Genomic DNA, 20,867 nt, shown 5'->3' on the forward strand with positions numbered 1-20,867 from the left:
TGAAATGACTCCCAGTCTGCCAACTACTAGTTCAAGGTGTCTGCAGCAGTGCCCTGCTCCTGGCCCTGATTGTACATCTGGGGCAAGGCAGAGCTCCATATAGCTGCCAGCTGTTTGAAAGTCACCACTTATTACCCTCAGTGTTCGGGTCTTGCATCCATCCAGCCATTTCTCCAGCTGTTTTGTCATTGTTCAAGATTCACAGCCATAACCAAAGTACCTTTGGCAAGGTACGATCCCACAACCTTCTTTTTATTAAATGACAGCTGCCACTCCAGAGCAGGGACAGGAATTGATTTTATTGATATTGAAGCCATTATTGATTGTGCTTAACAGTCCAGTCCTATTGATTCCTCATCAATTTTCTCTGTGGAAAATGTAGCTTTTCAGCATCTATGCAGCCATTTTCATTGTTGCTAAGCACAGTTTGACGTCATGTCTTCTTCAGGCGTGATGTCTTTATGTCTTTGTAGCATGCAACAGTTAGAAAAATATGCCAGCATTGAGAGGAGAACTTGATAATGACTCTGGTATACGATTCTGATGTATTGAAGACTTTGGAACTGGTTCTCAATTCTCATTCCTACTTCACAAAACTGAACGCTGCTGTGATCAACTCTGATAACTAACTCCAACACTATGTAAGCTTCATCTAGGAGGATGTTAAAATAACTCAACAAAATAAAACTATTTTATTAAACTATGAATTATATTACAAAACTTTATTGGCATCTTGGGGCTTGGGTAAAATATCTGAACATATCAGTTTATAGTGGAGTTCTGGTATTCTCTTCTAGAAGTTGCAGTGTTGCAGAAGGTGCAACAAAGTGTTTTGAGGACAGTGCTGCAGTGTCCATTTCATACTGACACCACAGAAACACACCATCTGATGGTTTTCAGTAGCTGAAGCAGCCATTTTAATTTCAATTCCATTTATACAGCGTCATATCAACAACAGAGCTGCCTCAAGGCGCTTCACATGGTAAAGTCCAACCTTACCAGCTCCAGCAAGTCTGCACCTAATTGTTCCTACAGACTATGGTCCACTTGCAGATTGACAACATACCCAAGCAGCACCTACATGCAAGAAAGTCCAAATCCACAATTGGGAATTAACTGGGATTTGATCCTGTCAAGTTGGATGAGCTAGCGCAGGTCTGTGAGCTTTGTTTTGGACCTAGAGGAGAGTTCCATTATTTGAGTATGGACTACATTACTGGACAGACATGAACATTCATTTCAAGCCTTAATCCCCCTGCAGAACCTAATAATGGTGAAGGAAAAGTGGACTCCACAATGTCTGAGTACAGAATTGGTGTCTAAGACATCAGCTCTGTTTTATTGCTGGCATGATTAAACTTTATGAATGTATTTTAAAAAATTGCACCTGGTTTTGTTATAATTCTGCTTTGATGGACAAATGTTACAATGCGTTAACCGTTTGCAAACGGACAGGTCGCATAGTCTTGTGACAGTGATATGTTACTATGACAACAGCCTAAAACAGAAATACAGATATATTTGTGAGTCCTCTGTCAGTTCTTAACATACAGCAATAATAAATGTGAAATTAATTTGTCATCAAGCAAACGATCCTGTTGATTCTGTTATTGAGTCCAGCATAATTACACAGATAATAAAGCATTAAGTGCACAAATGAACATACTTTTTAGAGGTTTGACATTTCTGTATTACAATTTTTTATTGATCTTATGATATTATATTATATTATAATATTCTAATATTTTGAGATACATTTTTCTTAGCTGTAGGTCATAATTACAAAAATTAAAATAAAAAAATGCTTGAAATTTTTAGTTTATATGTAATGAGCAATGTATAAAATGTTTTTGCAATATTCAATTTTTTTTTATTTTTTTTTTAAGTGCACCAGTAAGTCTCTTGGGCTGCTTCCCTTTTCACTTGGGGTCACCACAGCAAATCAGAGATGGATCCGCATGCTGATTTGGCATAGGTTTTACACTGGATGGCCATCAAGCTGCCCTCTTTCAGATATACCAGTATATCTGAAATATCTCTTTGAATGGATTATGTTTTGTCCTGTAACATGGCAAAAATTAATTAATTATGACATCATTTGGAGGAGAAATAACATGAAAAACATTTATTTCTTGGTTTAAAATGACATTGTGTACACCACATTATAGGACAATATAAGTTCAACATTCAGAGAATGCATATACAACCCTTGGCAACAATTATGGAATCACCGGCCTCGGAGGATGTTCATTCAGTTGTTTAATTTTGTAGAAAAAAAGCAGATCACAGACATGACACAAAACTAAAGTCATTTCAAATGGCAACTTTCTGGCTTTAAGAAACACTATAGGAAATCAGGAAAAAAAAATTGTGGCAGTCAGTAACGGTTACTTTTTTAGACCAAGCAGAGGGAAAAAAATATGGAATCACTCAATTCTGAGGAATAAATTATGGAATCACCCTGTAAATTTTCATCCCCAAAACTAACACCTGCATCAAATCAGATCTGCTCATTAGTCTGCATCTAAAAAGGAGTGATCACACCTTGGAGAGCTGTTGCACCAAGTGGACTGACATGAATCACGGCTCCAACACAAGAGATGTCAATTGAAACAAAGGAGAGGATTATCAAACTCTTAAAACAGGGTAAATCATCACGCAATGTTGCAAAAGATGTTGGTTGTTCACAGTCAGCTGTGTCTAAACTCTGGACCAAATACAAACAACATGGGAAGGTTGTTAAAGGCAAACATACTGGTAGATCAAGGAAGACATCAAAGCATCAAGACAGAAAACTTAAAGCAATATGTCTCAAAAATCGAAAATGTACAACAAAACAAATGAGGAACGAATGGGAGGAAACTGGAGTCAACGTCTGTGACCGAACTGTAAGAAACCACGTAAAGAAAATGGGATTTACATACAGAAACGCTAAACGAAAGCCATCATTAACACCTAAACAGAAAAAAACAAGGTTACAATGGGCTAAGGAAAAGTAATCGTGGACTGTGGATGACTGGATGAAAGTCATATTCAGTGATGAATCTCGAATCTGCATTGGGCAAGGTGATGATGCTGGAACCTTTGTTTGGTGCCGTTCCAATGAGATTTATAAAGATGACTGCCTGAAGAGAACATGTAAATTTCCAGAGTCATTGATGATATGGGGCTGCATGTCAGGTAAAGGCACTGGGGAGATGGCTGTCATTACATCATTAATAAATGCACAAGATTACGTTGATATTTTGGACACTTTTCTTATCCCATCAATTGAAAGGATGTTTGGGGATGATGAAATCATTTTTCAAGATCCAGATCTCAATCTAATTGAAAATCTTTGGTGGAAGTTGAAGAAAATGGTCCATGACAAGGCTCCAACCTGCAAAGCTGATCAACAGCAACAGCAATCAGAGAAAGTTGCAGCCAGATTGATGAAGAGTACTGTTTGTCACTCATTAAGTCCATGCCTCAGAGACTTCAAGCTGTTATAAAAGCCAGAGGTGGTGCAACAAAATACTAGTGATGTGTTGGAGCGTTCTTTTGTGTTTCATGATTCCATAATTTTTTCCTCAGAATTGAGTGAGTCCATATTTTTTCCCTCTGCTTGGTCTAAAAAAAGTAACCATTACTGACTGCCACAATTTTTTTTTGCCTGATTTCTTATAGTGTTTCTTAAAGCCAGAAAGTTGCTATTTGAAATGACTTTAGTTTTGTGTCATGTCTGTGATCTGCTTTTTTTTCTACAAAATTAAACAACTGAATGAACATCCTCCGAGGCCGGTGATTCCATAATTTTTGTCAGGGGTTGTAGTTTACAAGACCAGACGATTTACAGCAGAGTGGATTTTTTGTGTGTGTGTTACAAGAACTAGCATCGTCAGTTAGCTCAATTAAATCATCACGCTGCTGTCGCTGTCCTGCATGTGTGTGTAAAGGGACGTGCTTGTGCGTGTGTGTACTACCAAAAAAAGGACTGTGTATTTCCTCAATGCAGCGCAAAAAAAAAAAAAAAAAATCAGAAATTAGTCCAGCTTTTCATTCTAACTTCCTGCTAACAGCCTCCAGACGGCTTACAGTTCAGTGGATTTGTTTTTTGTGTGTGTGTGTGTGTGTGTGTGCATGCGTGCGTGCGTGTAGAGTGCAATGGTACCAAATTTGCACTCTAAATGGAACCAAATCGACAAATAATGGATAATCAATAAATGGAACCACTCTAAATGCAATGCAACACAAAAGGGACGAATGTGACAACAACACAAATGTCACATGAATAATCCATGTCATGTGACATACAAAGCACCAATCAAATGACAAGGATCCCCTCAGCTGTTACATAAAAGTGAATATTGGGATTTTTTTCCATCACATCCATATCATTGTGTTTTGAGACATCTTGGAGTGAACATAACTTCCACTGCGCGTGGGTGTGTGGTGTTTATGGCAATGTTTACATTAACTCTACAAATCACTGTCATCATTAACAGAGAATATGACAAATATGTTACACATTTACCATATTACAGCTTGCAAAGTTATTTTCCAGCTCAGCTGCAGAGAGGGGCAGGTAATGTAATTTGTACCACAAATATACTCCATCCAATATACATGAATCTTGGACTGTGACCAGCTGTGTTCACATGAAGTGCTGTATAAATGTGTGGGCACGTTCAGGAGGGAACCCAGATGTTGCCATGTGTGTCTGGAGCCTGGCTGTAGGGAATATTCCAGATCCAGGGCTGGTCTGAGAAAGAGAAAAAAGGATAGGAGTCTTGTAGTAATACTTTAGGTCATTTCAAAATAGTATAGAGCAGCACAGCTGATCTACAGTATTGTTCTGAATATAGGACTTTTTTTTTGTTCTTGGAACTGCTTCAGAAAAAAAAATGTGGTTATCTTGTATTCAGGGACTACACGTTTACATGTCAATACATCCACAGCATTCGGTGGTGCCAAATATCTGTGAAAAGTGTGTCCCCCACAGGTCTGAAGCAGCCTGCCCCTCTATTCTTCCATGGAAGCAGATGGATGATGCCTAAATCATGCTGTTAAGTGTGTGTTAAATCACCATATGCGTTGTGAGCCTTTTTGTTAGTTGTGAACGTTATAGAAACAAAAGCCATGTACAGTGCTCCATAGGATCATGACAGTGCTTTTCTGCCAGGAAACAAACACTATATAAACACAGGGCCTGTGCAACAAAGGAAAACTTGTGATGCAAAATTTAAGCTCATGGTGATAAATGCCAGAGTGATCAAACAACTCTCAAGCAGTAATGAAATAACATTGTGACTTTGTGAAATGTTAGAAGATACAACCACAAAAAGACTGTCTGGGTCATTCTGTCTGAGATCACCCCCCAAAAATGTAATTTTTTGTAATTTTAATCCTTACCCCTTCAGATTTTGATGAATATATATGAATTTGGTATATAGGTAGTCTTTGGTGGGAAAATGGTAATTTTCAAATTTCAGCTCAGACCAATGGTTCCTGAGATAGTGCCATTTCTTCCTTTTTCTCCCCACTTTTTCCACAAAAAAGGGTGCAGCTGTTGAAATTAAAATGATCATAACTCAAAAACCAATGGTCAGATTTTCAAAAGTAAGGTATCTTTTGGAAATGATGTTACATAAGGAAAATCTTATTTTTAACTTCTGAGAATATTTAAGCATTGTTACCTTTTGATGTATTTTTAGACCTTGAAATTGACAAATTGGAACAACTTACATTGCAATACTCTTTAATGAAAACTGTAGCCCTGTAAAATAGCTTATCATGGCCCAAAAAGCAGCCCCTTCCAAGATATTGACAGGTGAGTGTGTTAGAATAGGATTAAAAAAAAGTAAGACCTGCCCATATAATGTGCCTTTATTAGCATTACTATCAAATGAAATACTTTTCTTTATTTTAAAATAAAATATTTGGTCTTCAGAAGGTTTTTTTTAATACACATATGTTTGTATTGTATTACAACATGTCTTGAAAAACAGGAAGTCATCATATATTGAGGGTTGTGTTTAATTCAGAACAATATAGAAAATGTTGTGTGGGCCGCTGAAGAGGAGGTACTGCAGGCCCACCACCAGAGGGCGCCCTGCCTGAAGTGCGGGCTTCAGGCAACCGGGAGTGACAGCTGTCACTCATCAACAGCACCAGCTGTCACTCATCATCACCACAGCACCATAAAAGCCGGGCAGCAACTCCACCACGCTGCCGAGATATCATCTACCGCTTAGGTAATATTCTCTGCAGTATTTGAACTGTGACTTACATCTGATCTGTTTGCAGCCGTTGTCCTGTGGTGCACTTTCAGCTGGGTTGGCGGTCAGTGAGAGAACCGACGTCCTCGCCTCTCACTCCATCCAGATAAGTGGTTAACAGGAGCTGCTATTGTGTTTCCTACTTCGGAGGTGGAGGTGCTCCCTCCCGGAGGAACTGTATCAGTGTCTGAGGATTTACTGGGTGTGTATCCACACACCCACCATTAACTGTCTCTGCTTCCTGCCAGCAGTACCAGGTCTGACAGCTGGAGACGGTGGCCACCTGGGGACCCAGGACTTGGCGGCTCCGGTGTTCTTCAGATCTGTTGGTGGTGGAAGTCGTGTGGGGACCCGGCTCTTCTCTGGACAGACGTCTTCTATCCTCCAGCCTGCCCACACGTCACTTTTTGTATAATTGACTGTCATTCTCAAACTGCATTTGTCTGTATTCCGTTGTGCACAATTCGCAACATTAAGTTGTTATATTTTGGCTTATCCATTGTCCGTTCATCCGAGTATGCAGTCGCCTTCCGCATCGCGGCAGCGTGGGCCGGCTGGAATACTGTTGCACTCCGCGCCGCCTTTGTAAACGGACCATCTCTGGTCCTTAAGGAGCACCTGGTGGCTAAGGACGAGCTGCGGGATTTAGACGGCCTTATCGACCTGGTAGTACGGTTAGACAACCGATTAGCAGAACGTCGACGGGAGCGGGGTGAAGGGCGTGGTCAGGCACGAGCCGTCCCTCTTCCTTCCGGGCCCGAAACGGAGCCATCTTCCCCACGCTCCACAGCCAGAGGGCTCCGTGTGGCAACAGCTCCCCCTGCTGACGTTGTTAGGGAAACTAGCAGGGCCAAAATTAGATCAGATGACAGGTTGAGGAGGCTGGCCCGCGGGGAGTGTTTTCTCTGCAGCTCGAAAGAGCATATACAGAAAGACTACCCCAAACGGCCAAAACAACAACACTCGCCCTTAGAGACTGGGCTAAGGGTGGGTCATAACATGCACGAGGGGTGCGCACGTAAATCTGCACGACTCCCAGCTACGATCCTGAGTGGGGATCTAACCCTTCACGCCCCAGCACTGGTGGACACGGGGTCGGAAGGGAATCTGTTGGACAGCAGATGGGCAAAGGAAGTGGGGCTCCCTCTAGTGGCCCTTCCTTCACCATTGAAGGTACGGGCACTAGATGGCACCCTTCTCCCTTTAATCACACACAAGACACAGCCAGTAACATTGGTTGTGTCTGGGAATCATCTGGAAGAGATTGTGTTTTTTGTAACACCTTCTACCTCCCGCGTTATTTTGGGCTTCCCATGGATGATAAAACACAATCCCCGGATTGATTGGCCATCTGGGGTTGTGGTTCAATGGAGCGAAACCTGCCACCGGGAGTGTTTAGGATCCTCGGTTCCCCCTGGTATGACCGCTAACGAGGAGGTTAAAGTCCCCCTCAATCTGACGGCGGTGCCTGAGGAGTACCATGATCTTGCTGATGTCTTCAGCAAAGATCTGGCACTCACTCTTCCCCCACACCGTCCGTATAATTGCGCCATTGATTTGATCCCGGGTGTCGAGTACCCGTCCAGCAGGCTGTACAACCTCTCACGTCCAGAGCGCAAATCAATGGAGACCTACATCCGGGACTCGTTAGCTGCCGGGCTGATCCGGAACTCCACCTCCCCGATGGGTGCTGGTTTCTTTTTTGTGGGCAAGAAAGACGGCGGACTCCGTCCATGCATTGATTACAGGGGGCTGAACGAGATTATGGTTCGCAACCGATACCGTTGCCCCTGTTGGATTCAGTGTTCACGCCCCTGCATGGAGCCAAAATATTTACAAAACTTGATCTTCGTAATGCGTACCACCTGGTTCAGATCCGGAAGGGAGACGAATGGAAGACGGCATTCAACACCCCGTTAGGTCATTTTGAGTACCTGGTCATGCCGTTCGGCCTCACAAACGCCCCCGCGACGTTCCAAGCATTGGTAAATGATGTTTTGCGGGACTTCCTGCATCGGTTCGTCTTTGTATATCTAGACGATATTCTCATCTTCTCCCTGGATCCTGAGACTCATGTCAAGCATGTACGTCAGGTCCTGCAGCGGTTGTTGGAGAACCGGCTGTTTGTGAAAGGCGAGAAGTGCGAGTTCCACCGCACTTCTTTGTCCTTCCTGGGGTTTATAATCTCCTCCAACTCCGTCGCCCCTGATCCGGCCAAGGTTGTGGCGGTGAGAAATTGGCCCCAACCGACAAGCTGTAGGAAACTGCAACAGTTCCTCTGCTTTGCAAATTTCTACAGGAGGTTTATTAAGGATTACAGTCAGGTGGTTAGTCCCTTGACAGCCCTGACCTCCTCCAAAGTCCCCTTCACCTGGTCGGATCGGTGCGAAGCCGCGTTTAGGGAGTTGAAACGCCGGTTCTCGACTGTGCCAGTCCTGGTGCAGCCCGATCCTAACCGCCAGTTTGTTGTTGAAGTGGATGCCTCTGACTCAGGGATAGGAGCCGTGCTGTCCCAGAGCAGGGAGTCCGATAAGGTCCTCCACCCCTGTGCCTATTTTTCCCGCAGGTTGACCCCGGCTGAGCGAAACTATGACGTGGGCAATCGAGAACTCCTTGCGGTGAAAGAGGCTCTTGAGGAGTGGAGACACCTGTTGGAGGGAGCTGCGGTTCCATTCACGGTTTTCACGGACCATCGGAACCTGGAGTACATCCCGCTGGTCATTGTTCTTCGGGCATTTTGACTTCCAAATCACCTACCGCCTCGGGACCAAGAACCAAAGATCTGACGCCCGGGTTCACGAAGAGGAAGTCAAAGCCGAGCTGTCAGATCCCACGGAAACCATCATCCCCGAGTCCACTGTCGTGGCCACCCTCATCTGGGACGTGGAGAAGACCGTCCGGGAGGCCCTGGCACGGAACCCAGACCCGGGAACTGGCCCGAAGGACAAGTTATACATCCCACCTGCTGGAGGTTTCTTCCTGTTAAAAGGGAGTTTTTCCTTCCCACTGTCGCCAAGTGCTTGCTCACAGGGGGTCGTTTTGACCGTTGGGTTTTTCCGTAATTATTGTATGGCTTTGCCTTATATAAAGCGCCTTGGGGCAACTGTTTGTTGTGATTTGGCGCTATATAAATAAAATTGATTTGATTCAATTTGCTAATCTACGGTAATAAGAAGGTTATGAGTTCAATGATACGCTGTGACTTTCAAAATGAAGTAATTATTGCCAGTTTATAAAAATTTGTGGTGATGAAGTCCTCTAAGCAGTACACCTTAAACAAAAAACAAACAAATAAAAAAACAAAACAGAAGAATAAAAATCAGCCATATTACTTTGTCACTGTATATAGGCCGCTGGCCCATACTACAATAACAAATCACTCACCTTTCAAATTTCTTGTGCAATATCTGTAAACCATGTGCAATATTCCAGTGCAATATGATTCTACAGTTGTATATAATTCTCATTTTTACATTTTAATTAGTCCACATTTTATTTTATTTTACCTTATCTTATGTTTATTTAGTTATACATATACTCTGGACAATTTATTGTTAAATTTTATTATCTTTTATTTGGCTAAAAATTACTTGCACCATGGAAAGCACCTTTTTGGAGTTGCACTCAAATCTCGTTGCAATGCAAATTACAATGACAATAAAGGCGATTCTGATTCTGACTATGAATTCTTAGATGAATTTGGTGAGTTCATCTCTAACTTGTCAACTAGTGCAGATAATCTGATTATTGGTGACTTCAACATTCATATAAATAAGCCTTCTGATCACCTCTGCAAATCATTTATGGAAATTATGGATGTTTTTCGAATTCCAGAAATGCATTTAGGATTTGACGCACATTAGTGGAAATACCCTGGATTTGGTTCTCGCACGTGGTATTGCTGTCACAAATATTGACTTCAAGCCTCTTGCATCAGTGGTCTCTATTTATCATTTTGGTGACACATCTCCTCAACTATAACTGAACTTGAAGCTAGACTGCCTGATATCTTAGCCTCATATTTGGAAAATGCCCAATCAGTAGACAGTCTTGTGGACATTTTAAAGTCAGCGCTCAAAACTACATTCAACATGACTGCGCCACCTATATTAAAACCATGCCCCCCAAAAACACAGTCACCTTGGTTCAATGAGTACTTACATGACCTCAAGCATAAAGCTAGAGGTCCAGAACGGAAATGACACAGTTCAAAATTAGAAGTGTTCCACTTCACATGGCTTGATGCTATCTGAGACAGGGTTCTAGCTAGGGCCATTTTGGTGCCAGGTAAATATGTGATCGCGGCTCTTAACTTCGGGGAGCTGTGAGCCCCGCGGCCCCTGAGGTGAGAGTGGCAGGGTGAAACGGCTGTCTGATCGTGATGGATGATGTCATGGACAGATCAGAGTTCACAGCTGATGATTCTTGAGGCTACAACAACTTGATTAGCATGGTATAGAAAATGAAAAGGGTTGAGCTCGATGTTCTCTACCCTTGAGCTAACTGGTGCCAAATGGTTTACCTTTAGCAGAGTAGCTTGTAGGAGGGAGGTCAAAGGGCACAGGGAAACCAGCTGATGATGAGGACACAGGAAATTTATTTTTCTGAAGCTATAGGGGTTTTATACCTCTAAAACATTATTGGCAAGCTCTATTTTAACGAATTTTGACTAGTTTTAGCATAAATAATATTTATGTTGTAATGTTTGTAAGATCAAAGTTCTTTTTTGCATGTTCCTGTCAAAGTCTAAGATAATAAATTAAATAACATTGAAAATGTTAAAAACACATTAATACTTAATGGACAAAGCATTCACTCCCTTCTTCAAAAATGACACACAGTAGTTTTTAATTCAGTGAAGCAAGCAGTTTTTCTGTCATCCTGACAGTTTTGGTTCTTGTTGTTTTGTTTTTTCAACAATTTGAGTGAGACTGCATTACTTTTTCTTAAACAATATAACACCTGTTTTTCTTGTTGCTTAATGCTGACAAATTATACTGTATTTGTTATTTTTCTGATGCCTGATTCTGTTTTTTCTCTCTGTTTGAAGTGCGTCTCCATCCAGAGATGGGTGTGGTGACTGTTTCCGCAAGCCTCCCATCCTGTGCACCGGCAAAATTTCCTATATATTCATTTTGTCAATTGTGTTGGTAGCATGGGGCCACCCCTTTCAGTCTGGTCTGCTTGAGGTTTCTTCCTCAAATCATAGCAGGGAGTATTTCCTCAAATCATAGCAGGGAGTATTTCCTTACCACTGTCATCTGTGTGCTTGCTTTAGGGGTTGGTAAGGTTAGACCTTATGTGTGTGAAGTGCCTTGAGGCAACTTTGTTGTGATTTGGTGCTATATAAATGAAATCAATAAAAAAAAAAAATAAATAACAAAACTTAAAAAAAAATCTGTTTCTGTCACACCTGTTATCACAGTAAATTGTATGATACAACAACCAGTGCCACAACTAATAGAACAGTAATTGTTTCAAACTGCCCATGACCCTCTTACTGTACTTCCTAAGGTTCTTGCTTCAGTTTATAATCTCTTCCTGAACTGAAAAGTTTGGAACCTGGGGCTCTGAAGTCTATTCCCTGAGGTGAGAGTGGCAGGGTGAAACGGCTGTCTGATCGTGATGGATGATGTCATGGACAGATCAGAGTTCACAGCTGATGATTCTTGAGGCTACAACAACTTGATTAGCATGGTATAGAAAATGAAAAGGGTTGAGCTCGATGTTCTTTACCCTTGAGCTAACTGGAGCCAAATGGTTTACCTTTAGCAGAGTAGCTTGTAGGAGGGAGGTCAAAGGGCACAGGGAAACCAGCTGATGATGAGGACACAGGAAATTGATTTTTCTGAACAGGGAACGTCTTCATGTTCTGGAGCGACACATTATACCAGCTCTGCATGAGACGTGTCAGTGCAATATGATTTTATTTATAACAGCTGTCATATATCTGTCTTACGAAAGCCGACGGCAGGTAGAGAACTCCAAGCTCGTATGAACGAATCATCAGCTGAGTGTTGTTCTTCTCCAGGGCGCCCCACGCCGCTTTGGATAAGTTAGCACTGAAAACATACACAAGACTCGATGTTTAAACAGCGCAAGTGTGTGTTTTACAAAACAGATCATAGAAGAAAGGTGGCGAATAGAAAGAAAACGGTTTACACTTATCAACAACCGAGGGCCTGATTTACTAAGCTCTCATATAATGATAATGTTATGCATGAACTCTGCCACACAACCGACCATGTTCATGTGCTGGCAATGTAATTATAAGCACCCCTGCAGTTTGAGACAATAATTATTGTCCCATCAATGGTATTGCAATGGAATGATCTTTTTTTTGTCTACAAGGAGGCAGCAGCGTCTTGGCTGTTGAAACAGCAGGGTGTCAAGCACCACAAGTTCACAGGTTACAAACGTAATATTCAGACACAGTCAGAACATATTGAAATTCCTTTTGATCTTACTAGAGCTTACTAAGAGAGACTAAAATGAGGAGTATCACTTGCATTGTGAGGGAGCATCAGCTACAACATTTTGGTCATGTGGTCCGTTCCTCTGTGCCTGAGTGTTGAGAACCCCAGATGCTAGAGAAGGCCAAGGCGATGCCCACATGGCTGCAGTAAAGAGTAAAAATGGTTATTTTAGAGATGTGGTGATGTACCGGTTGTCTGCATGGGTATTTGTCATCCAGGACCCAAGGCTGTTCCATGGTGTTGTGAGTGTGGCAAAGAGTACATGCTCCCAGATTTGACAAATCTCACTGTGTGTGGTAAATTCATCTCATAAATTTTAGCCAGTTGCCTTGACAGGTACACTGACACAGTGATGCAAACCTGACCATATTGGGGGGGGGGGGGGGGGGGGGGGGGCTCTAATCTGATCATATCGCAAAATGATAAATGGATCAATTAAGCATGCATATTTCATGACTGAGTCTGTTTTCTAACATACAAATAATGAATGTTTATGAGCACAATGGTACAAATATTTCATGAGGTGAAGGATGGAATGTTCCATCTTTCACCTCATGAAATATTAATTCCACTGCACTCAAACATTCATTATTCGTTTTATATAACAACTGAAACAGATTCTGGTAATTTTATATTTTATTCATTTATAAACAAGGGGAAAGGGACTTACATTATAGTGTGCGTCATTGGCAATGTTGTCAACTCCTCAGTAAGAAAAGTACCTATTGGCTGTCTTAAAAGTCGCTAGAAGTGGCTAAATGATGTCATCATCTAATTTGGAAATTACTTGCCTAATATGATGTCGTAACAGATGCCGTAGGAAAAAAGAATAACGTTGTGGGAGAGACAAAAAAGTGGGTAAAAACAGCTTAATAATATTTAGAACTACAAATAAACTTGATCCTTGGTTTGTTTATTTATTTTTCAATTAGGTTTGTTTATTTATTTTTCAATTAGAACTGGCCATCACTTCTCAAAATAAAATAATAATTTCTCAAGGCCAATGCCTCTCAAAGTCTGGAAACTAAAGCCCTATAAAAAAAAAAAACCTTTAGTTTATCATCCTTGACATCAGAAAAAGTGATGAAGGCGAACGCATTTTTTATTTTTTTTTATATTTTTTTTTATTTTTTCTATATGATACAACAAGAGAGAAGGATTTTCTTCAAAAGAAGAAGGCACACGGAATAGAATGCATCAGCACAGAGTTACAACTCCCTGAAGAAAAAAACTCACCTTGCAGCCGTTGTACTTAGCGTCCAAGCTACCTCTGTTGTCAAGCGGTAAGTTCCCGACCCGCCTCGGTAAACTTTGGCCGTCTTTGGCCGAAGCATATTCGCCACTGAGCGGACGTGCCAATTCTTGCACCAGCTGTAGCACCGTCAATAAAATTTGGCAAAAAAAAAAAAATTGTTGCGGCCCAATGATCCGCAACATGTGGCATGTGGGTGAGGATGATAAACTTTTTTATGGGGCCTAATTAGGCCTACAACTGGACTGGCAGCCCCTTAATTCATCACATGACACTCTCCTACCACATCAGCGCAGCACCAGTGATTTGGGTGAGAAACTAATTTTTTTGTTTTAGACCCTTCTAAAACAAGGCAGGATCAGCCACGGCGGCATTGCGCGTGTGTGATTCATTTGCACTTTGAATGCGGAGGAGTGTAGAGCTCCCTCCGCTTTGTGCTTTGCAGCTGCGGCAGGCGGAGCACACTGTGTGCTGACTGCTTGTGACCGCTTTGGGGCAGTAGCACTCGCTGCCGATCGATGAGAACAGACTATAGATCAGTACGTGCTTTCACTTTTGGGTCACCAAACACCATAAAAGTATCCACTGATACCAGGAATAGTAGCTAGATTTGTCGCTAGTCCCTTTTGAGAAAATACATCGTCAAGAGGGTTTGGAAAGTTGTCAGAGTTAGTGAGAAAGTCACCAATTTAGCAACACTAGTTACTGGTCCATTGACGTCAACAGGTTCCAAACAGTACAACACAAACTTTAAATCGGAATCCAACCAAATCCAAATTTGTTCTCGGTCAACTTGCAAAAACAGTGAGATAGTTAAAAACAATCCTGACGATGTGGTCCGTCGCCAATACTGTGCATCGTGTACAGACTGCCGTCTGTTTTTCTCAGTCCAGCAAAAAACACGGGAGAAATGTGTCGAGCTCTTCATCTGATAGTGGTTCCACTTCACCTACAGACGTCCCAGTGAATACTACAAATGCTTCCAGATGGCTTACACGTATTGGATTAGTTTTTTTGTGTTCAAAGAATGAGCAGTGTCAATAAGCTCCCATCATGTTTTTTTTTTTTTTTTTTAAGATAACTCGGGGTCGGGCCGTGCAATAGCATGAATCATACAGTTCCAAAATTGCACACTAAATAGCACTAAAATTGCATGGTAAATGGAACACAATGGTAAATGGTATGAATAAACCATGTCACGTGACAAACAAACCACCAATCAAATGACAAGGAACTAGTCAGGCGTTATATAATATCCATCTAACAACAGCTGAAAAATGTTTTGAAGGAGTGAAGTTAGTGTTTTCTGCAAACATGAGTTGTGGGCTCATATTTACTCACCTTGTGACAAAGAACCAGGCGAGCTGAGTGAAATCTGGTGATGCCCTCATATATGTTTTGATGTGAGGCATTGCATGAGTCCTTCCTGTTGTATTTGCCTTCCAACAGCTACACACACACACACACACACACACACACACTGTAGACTACAGGTGCCTTTTACTAATTTAGAATCATTCTGCATGAACACATTTATTCCAAATACGTAGTGCAAAGTATGTAGTTTCATAGTGCCAACATACTTAGTGGAACCATGCATTTTACAAAGTAAAATTACAAAAAAATATTGTTTTAAGTGCCAAAAGAAAAACAAAGACAAATGCATATTGATTTTAAACCACTTTAATTTGAACAAGACAGCTGTTGTATCTACTTAAAAAGAACTCAACACTAATTGCTAAATTTGAACTTGTTTTCTTTTTAATAAGCAAATTAATTTCTTTGGATTTGGGACATTTGGTTTATATAACAAACCATTCTCTTAGAAAATATTCTGTATATTTATCATTATTCAAAAGTAATCAGTCAATTTTGAGTCAAATTAATCAAGGAAATAGCCAATAATGAGTTATAAACCTACATTTAATGTCCTCAAATCTCTTAGTTTTTGAAACGTTACACTTCTAAAGACCATGCCATCCAGACTGACCATGCCCGATTTGCTTCATTCTTTCACAAAATAATGTTATCATACCCCCATTAAGTGCCATAAAAATTTCAGCCATGTATCTGCATTACTTTTGGAGATACAGGAACTTGAAAAATGGGCTGTAACACATTCAAGATATGAATTTTACATTTTATGCATGCATTATAAAAACATCTTTCCAGTGACATAATTCTTTTTTAGGGGAGAAGTCATCATTCATGAGCAACATGTGATTGGGTGTGTATGGGTGTGAGATTGTTTTTCATTGTTAATGCCTCATAAATCACAACATTTTATTATTTTATTTTATTTATATTAGTTTTCAGCAAGCTACAAACTTGAAATATGTACCTCACTGTTGGTTTTATAACACTGTAGTTAAAGACATCATATATCTAAGAACAAGTCATGAATACTTCATGGATTTAGCCTGAGTATTACTGAACTTGGCATTGTTTTCTGTACCACTTGTTTTAACCCATTTTGCCCCACTGGCAACAAATGTTGCCAAAGTGTATCACTGTCATTTTCTCCTCACAATAAAAAAAAATCTCAAAGGCACTAATGCAACTTTTTCCACTTACAGTGGGGTAAAAAAGTATTTAGTCAGTCCCTGATTGTGCAGGTTCCCCTACTTAGAAAGACGAGAGAGGTCTGTAATTTTCAACATAGGTACACTTCAACTATTAGAGACAAAATGAGAAAAAAAAAAATCCAGGAAATCACATTGTAGGATTTTTAAAGAATTTATTTGTAAATTATGGTGGAAAATAAGTATTTGGTCAATAACAAAAGTTCAACTCAGTACTTTGTAACATAATCTTTGTTGGCAATGACAGAGGTCAAACATTTCCACTATAGCTGGTATTTTGGCCCATTCCTCCATGCAGATCTCCTCTAGAGCAGTGATGTTTTGGGGCTGTCGCTGAGCAACATGGACTTTCAACTTCCTCCACAAATTTTCTATGGGGTTGAGGTCTGGAGACTGGTTTTGCCACTCCAGGACCTTGAAATGCTTTTTACGGAGCCACTCCTTCGTTGTCCGAGCAGTGTGTTTGAGATCATTGTCATGGTGAAAGACCCAGCCACGTTGCATCTTCAATGCTCTCACTGATGGAAGGAGGTGTTGGCTTAAAATCTCATGATACATGGCCCCGTTCGTTCTTCCCTTAACACGGATCAGTCGTCCTGTCCCCTTTGCAGAAAAATAGTCCCAAAGCATGATGTTTCCACCCCCATGCTTCACAGTACGTATGGTGTTCTTGGGATGCAACTCAGCATACATCTTCCTCCAAACGTGACTAGTTCAGTTTTTATTAAAAAGTTCTATTTTGGTTTCATCTGTCCACATGATATTCTCCCAATCCTCTTCTGGATCATCCATATGCTCTCTGGCAAACTTCAGACGGGCCTGGACACGTACTGGCTTAAGCAGAGGAACACGCCTGGCACTGCAGGGTTTGAGTCCCTCTCTGCGTAGTGTGTAGCCTTTGTTACTTTGGTCCCAGCTCTCTGCAGGTCATTCATCAGGTCCCTCCATGTAGCTCTGAGATTTTTATTCATCGTTCTCATGATCATTTTGACTCCACGGGATGACATCTTGCGTGGAGCCCCAGATCGAGGGAGATTATCAATGGTCTTGTATGTCTTCCATTTTCTTACAATTCCTCCCACAGTTGTTTTATTCACACCAACCTGCTTGACTATTGTAGATTCACTCTTCCCAGCTTGGTGCACATCTACAATTTTCTTTCTAGTGTCCTTCAACAGCTCTTTGGTCTTGACCATAGTTGAGTTTGGAGTCTGACTGTTTGACGCTGTGGACAGGTGTCTTTTATATGGATAACAAGTTCCAGCAATTGCTATTAATACAGGTAACAGGTGGAGGACAGAAGAGCTTCCTAAAGAAGTTGTTACAGGTCTGTGAGAGCCAGAAATCTTGCTTGTTTGTGGGTGACCAAATACTTATTTTCCACCATAATTTACAAATAAATTCTTTAAAAATCCTACAATGTGATTTCCTGGAATTCTTTTTTCTCATTTTGTCTCCTCATAGTTGAAGTGTACCTATGATGAAAATTACAGACCTCTCTCATCTTTCTAAGTAGGAGAACTTGCACAATCAGGGACTGACTAAATACTTTTTTGCCCCACTGTATAAAAAACAAATCTGGACATAAACAGGTTAAAGTAAAATCAACATCACCACCCACCCCCATCTTATCTCAATATCTCTAAGACTAATGAAGCTATAAGGCTGAAATTGTGTATGGTCTGTACTGATATTAATAACATTATTTTGTGATAGTATGAAGTAAATCGGAGATGGTCAGTTGGGAGGTCTCCGCTGATTTCACCTGGACTGAATGAGAATGGGACTCAGTTGAATGGTCAAGTGTGTCAAAACGTTTGACTGGTAATGTACGTATGGTAATGTACGCTAATAAACCGATGAAGTATAAGTCAATTTTGATAAGTTTACTTACTGGAAGTAAGAGTGGAGCCAGCGTTGTTTCTGAGCCGTCTGGATGCTGTATGGAAGGGAGCCCCCCGCTGGAAGGACAAAAAGGTCCATGATAATGACCAAATTAATTAATTACAAGTTTACTGTTATAAATAATTAACAAAAAGAAGCTAATGCTCTGAACATTGCTTCTGCCACACAAATTTTGATGCAGAATGTTTGTCAATGCATCCTCCAGGACAGATATTTTAAAAAATAAAACCGAATATTCTAACTCACCAGGATAACCTTCTAAACTATTCCTCACGTCTTCCACTGAAGGATACACCTGCAATCAAACATTGACTTGGTTTAGGAGCTCAGTCATCACAATTTCACTCACTCATCTATAATGGCTTACTCCAATTAAGGGTCACAGGTGGCTGGAGCCTATCCCAGCAGTCATAGGGCGTGAGGCGGGGTACACCCTGGACAGGATGTCAGTCTGTCACAGAGCCACATATAGACAGACAAACACATTCACACCCACACGTACACTTACTGACAATTTAAAGTTTCCAATCCACCTAACCTGCATGTCTTTGGATGTGGGAGGAAGCCGGAGCACCTGGACAGAACCCACACAAACACAGGGAGAACATGCAAACGACACAAAAATGCCACAGGTGGGAATCAATCCCATAACCTTCTTGCTGTGAGGAAACAGTGCTAACTACTAAGCCACCGTGCTGCCCTCATCAGAATTTAAGAAATTGAATTATTGTTTAGTTCTTCTAAAACAGTGCATATTTGAAAGTGACTAAAAAGATACACCTGGTTAGTATGTACCAATGGGACAAAGTTTAAAAGTCCAAGAAGAGAATGGCAGGATCAGAGGTAGAGCTTTTTCTTATCACGCTTCTACTTTATGAAACAAGTTGACAGTAGAAAAAACACTTCTGCTGAATATTTGAAGTCTAATCTTAAAACATGTATTTTCTGTTGCCTACAATTAGTTTGTTTTACCTCATTTGTGTCGTGGCAATCCCTCAATAGGGAGAAAAATGGTTTGATTGATTGATTTCCGGACAGAATGGTGGACCAAAGCTGGTTCTGGATGATGACACACTTTATGCTCTGGAGCTTGGCTTCAGCCAGGACACTGATGTTGGAATAATACTCACTACCTGATCTGGAGGATACTCCTCAGGCAGCATTGCTGGAATTGTCTAACGGTCTTCAGGTGGCAGTGGTCCAGGTGTCAGATCCGTATACCAGGATTGGCATGACAACAGCTTTGTAGACAAGGATTTTTGTCTCATGTTAAAGGTCTCTGTAGTTGAAAACCCAAATGCAAAGCTGGCCAAAGGCAGGTTCTGTACACTTGAGTCGGCGTTGGATCTCATCATCGATTTACCTAATTTTACCACATTTGTGTTGGGTGTTTCAGTTTTAAAAGGTTCTCATGGATATTCAATTATTTTTAATCTGTTTACTGTTATCCTTTGATTTGGTTTTGTAGAACGCTATGAATTTTTATAGCTCAAGGAGCAATATAGATAAACTAGTGCATTGCCCGTGGGGATCCATGGGCTCTACATTCAGGAGTATTTCTAAAATAGGTAGCTGACATTTTTCAAGGGTGGTAATAAACGGTGGCGGAAGACATTAAAACACTACACATTTCACTCATAGCGTCAACATAACACTTAACTCAGTCATGGGGACAACAACATAACACTTACCTAAACTGACTAAACCAATTGAACTACAAAACACAATAAATCAATAACACTAACACACTGTTAAACTAACATGAACCACAAAACCAACACTGAACACTGATGACACGTGTCATCATCGAGAGCTGCGTGTCATCACTCTCTCAGAGCTGTGTGTCGTCAGAGCGAGCGGCAAAAAGTTTGTACCTGTGTTTTCTGAGGTGGTGTTTGTAGTTGCCATCTGCCACACCGGTGTTTGCCAACCCGGACAGTGGGAATACCACCTCAACCGGCAACTTAGCCCCGCGACTGGACAGCAGCAACGTCCGAGGCCCACCCAACGTGGTGAATTCACTGAGGCCGCGCGCTGCGTCATTAAAGCCGCGCGTCACGAGTGCCGCTTCCCAGAGGCCTCATGCAGCCACCGCGGATCCATCAGCGCGGAAACACCGAGGCTTTACGGCACCAGTGCAGTGCAGATCCATCCCAGTGACAAACAACGCAGGCTGTTAACATCGGCGATCGTCAAGCTGCTCATAAGCCGACCATGGGGCCTAAGAAGGTTCTGACAGCGGAGGAAGGTGACGATATTAAAAAATCTCTGGACTTTCTATCAGAGGAGATTTCTGTTGTGAAGCAGCAACAGAAATCAATCATGGATCTGGTGGAGGAGGTGAAGGCATTACGGCTCCAGAACGCCGAGAAAGACCGGCATCTGGTGCAGCTGG

At 41.4% G+C, this 20,867-nt stretch overlaps 1 protein-coding gene across 2 annotated transcripts in view; it reads right to left on the bottom strand.

The window, feature by feature from the left end:
* Positions 1-4,106: 4,106 nt before the first annotated feature.
* The window catches only part of tdp1 (tyrosyl-DNA phosphodiesterase 1), a 55,273-nt gene continuing 38,512 nt past the window's right edge, over positions 4,107-20,867 (bottom strand). For both annotated transcript variants that reach the window (XM_034185073.1, XM_034185078.1), the window contains 6 exons: positions 18,719-18,767; positions 18,462-18,528; positions 15,327-15,434; positions 12,217-12,319; positions 12,024-12,129; positions 4,107-4,741 (listed from right to left, as the gene is read on the bottom strand). In XM_034185073.1, the coding sequence (XP_034040964.1) occupies positions 4,668-4,741; positions 12,024-12,129; positions 12,217-12,319; positions 15,327-15,434; positions 18,462-18,528; positions 18,719-18,767 (507 nt within the window). In that variant the 3' untranslated portion in view covers positions 4,107-4,667. The remainder of the gene's footprint in view (positions 4,742-12,023; positions 12,130-12,216; positions 12,320-15,326; positions 15,435-18,461; positions 18,529-18,718; positions 18,768-20,867) is intronic.

Source organism: Thalassophryne amazonica, chromosome 2 (genome assembly GCF_902500255.1).
Source record: "Thalassophryne amazonica chromosome 2, fThaAma1.1, whole genome shotgun sequence".
Classification (NCBI taxonomy): domain Eukaryota; kingdom Metazoa; phylum Chordata; class Actinopteri; order Batrachoidiformes; family Batrachoididae; genus Thalassophryne; species Thalassophryne amazonica.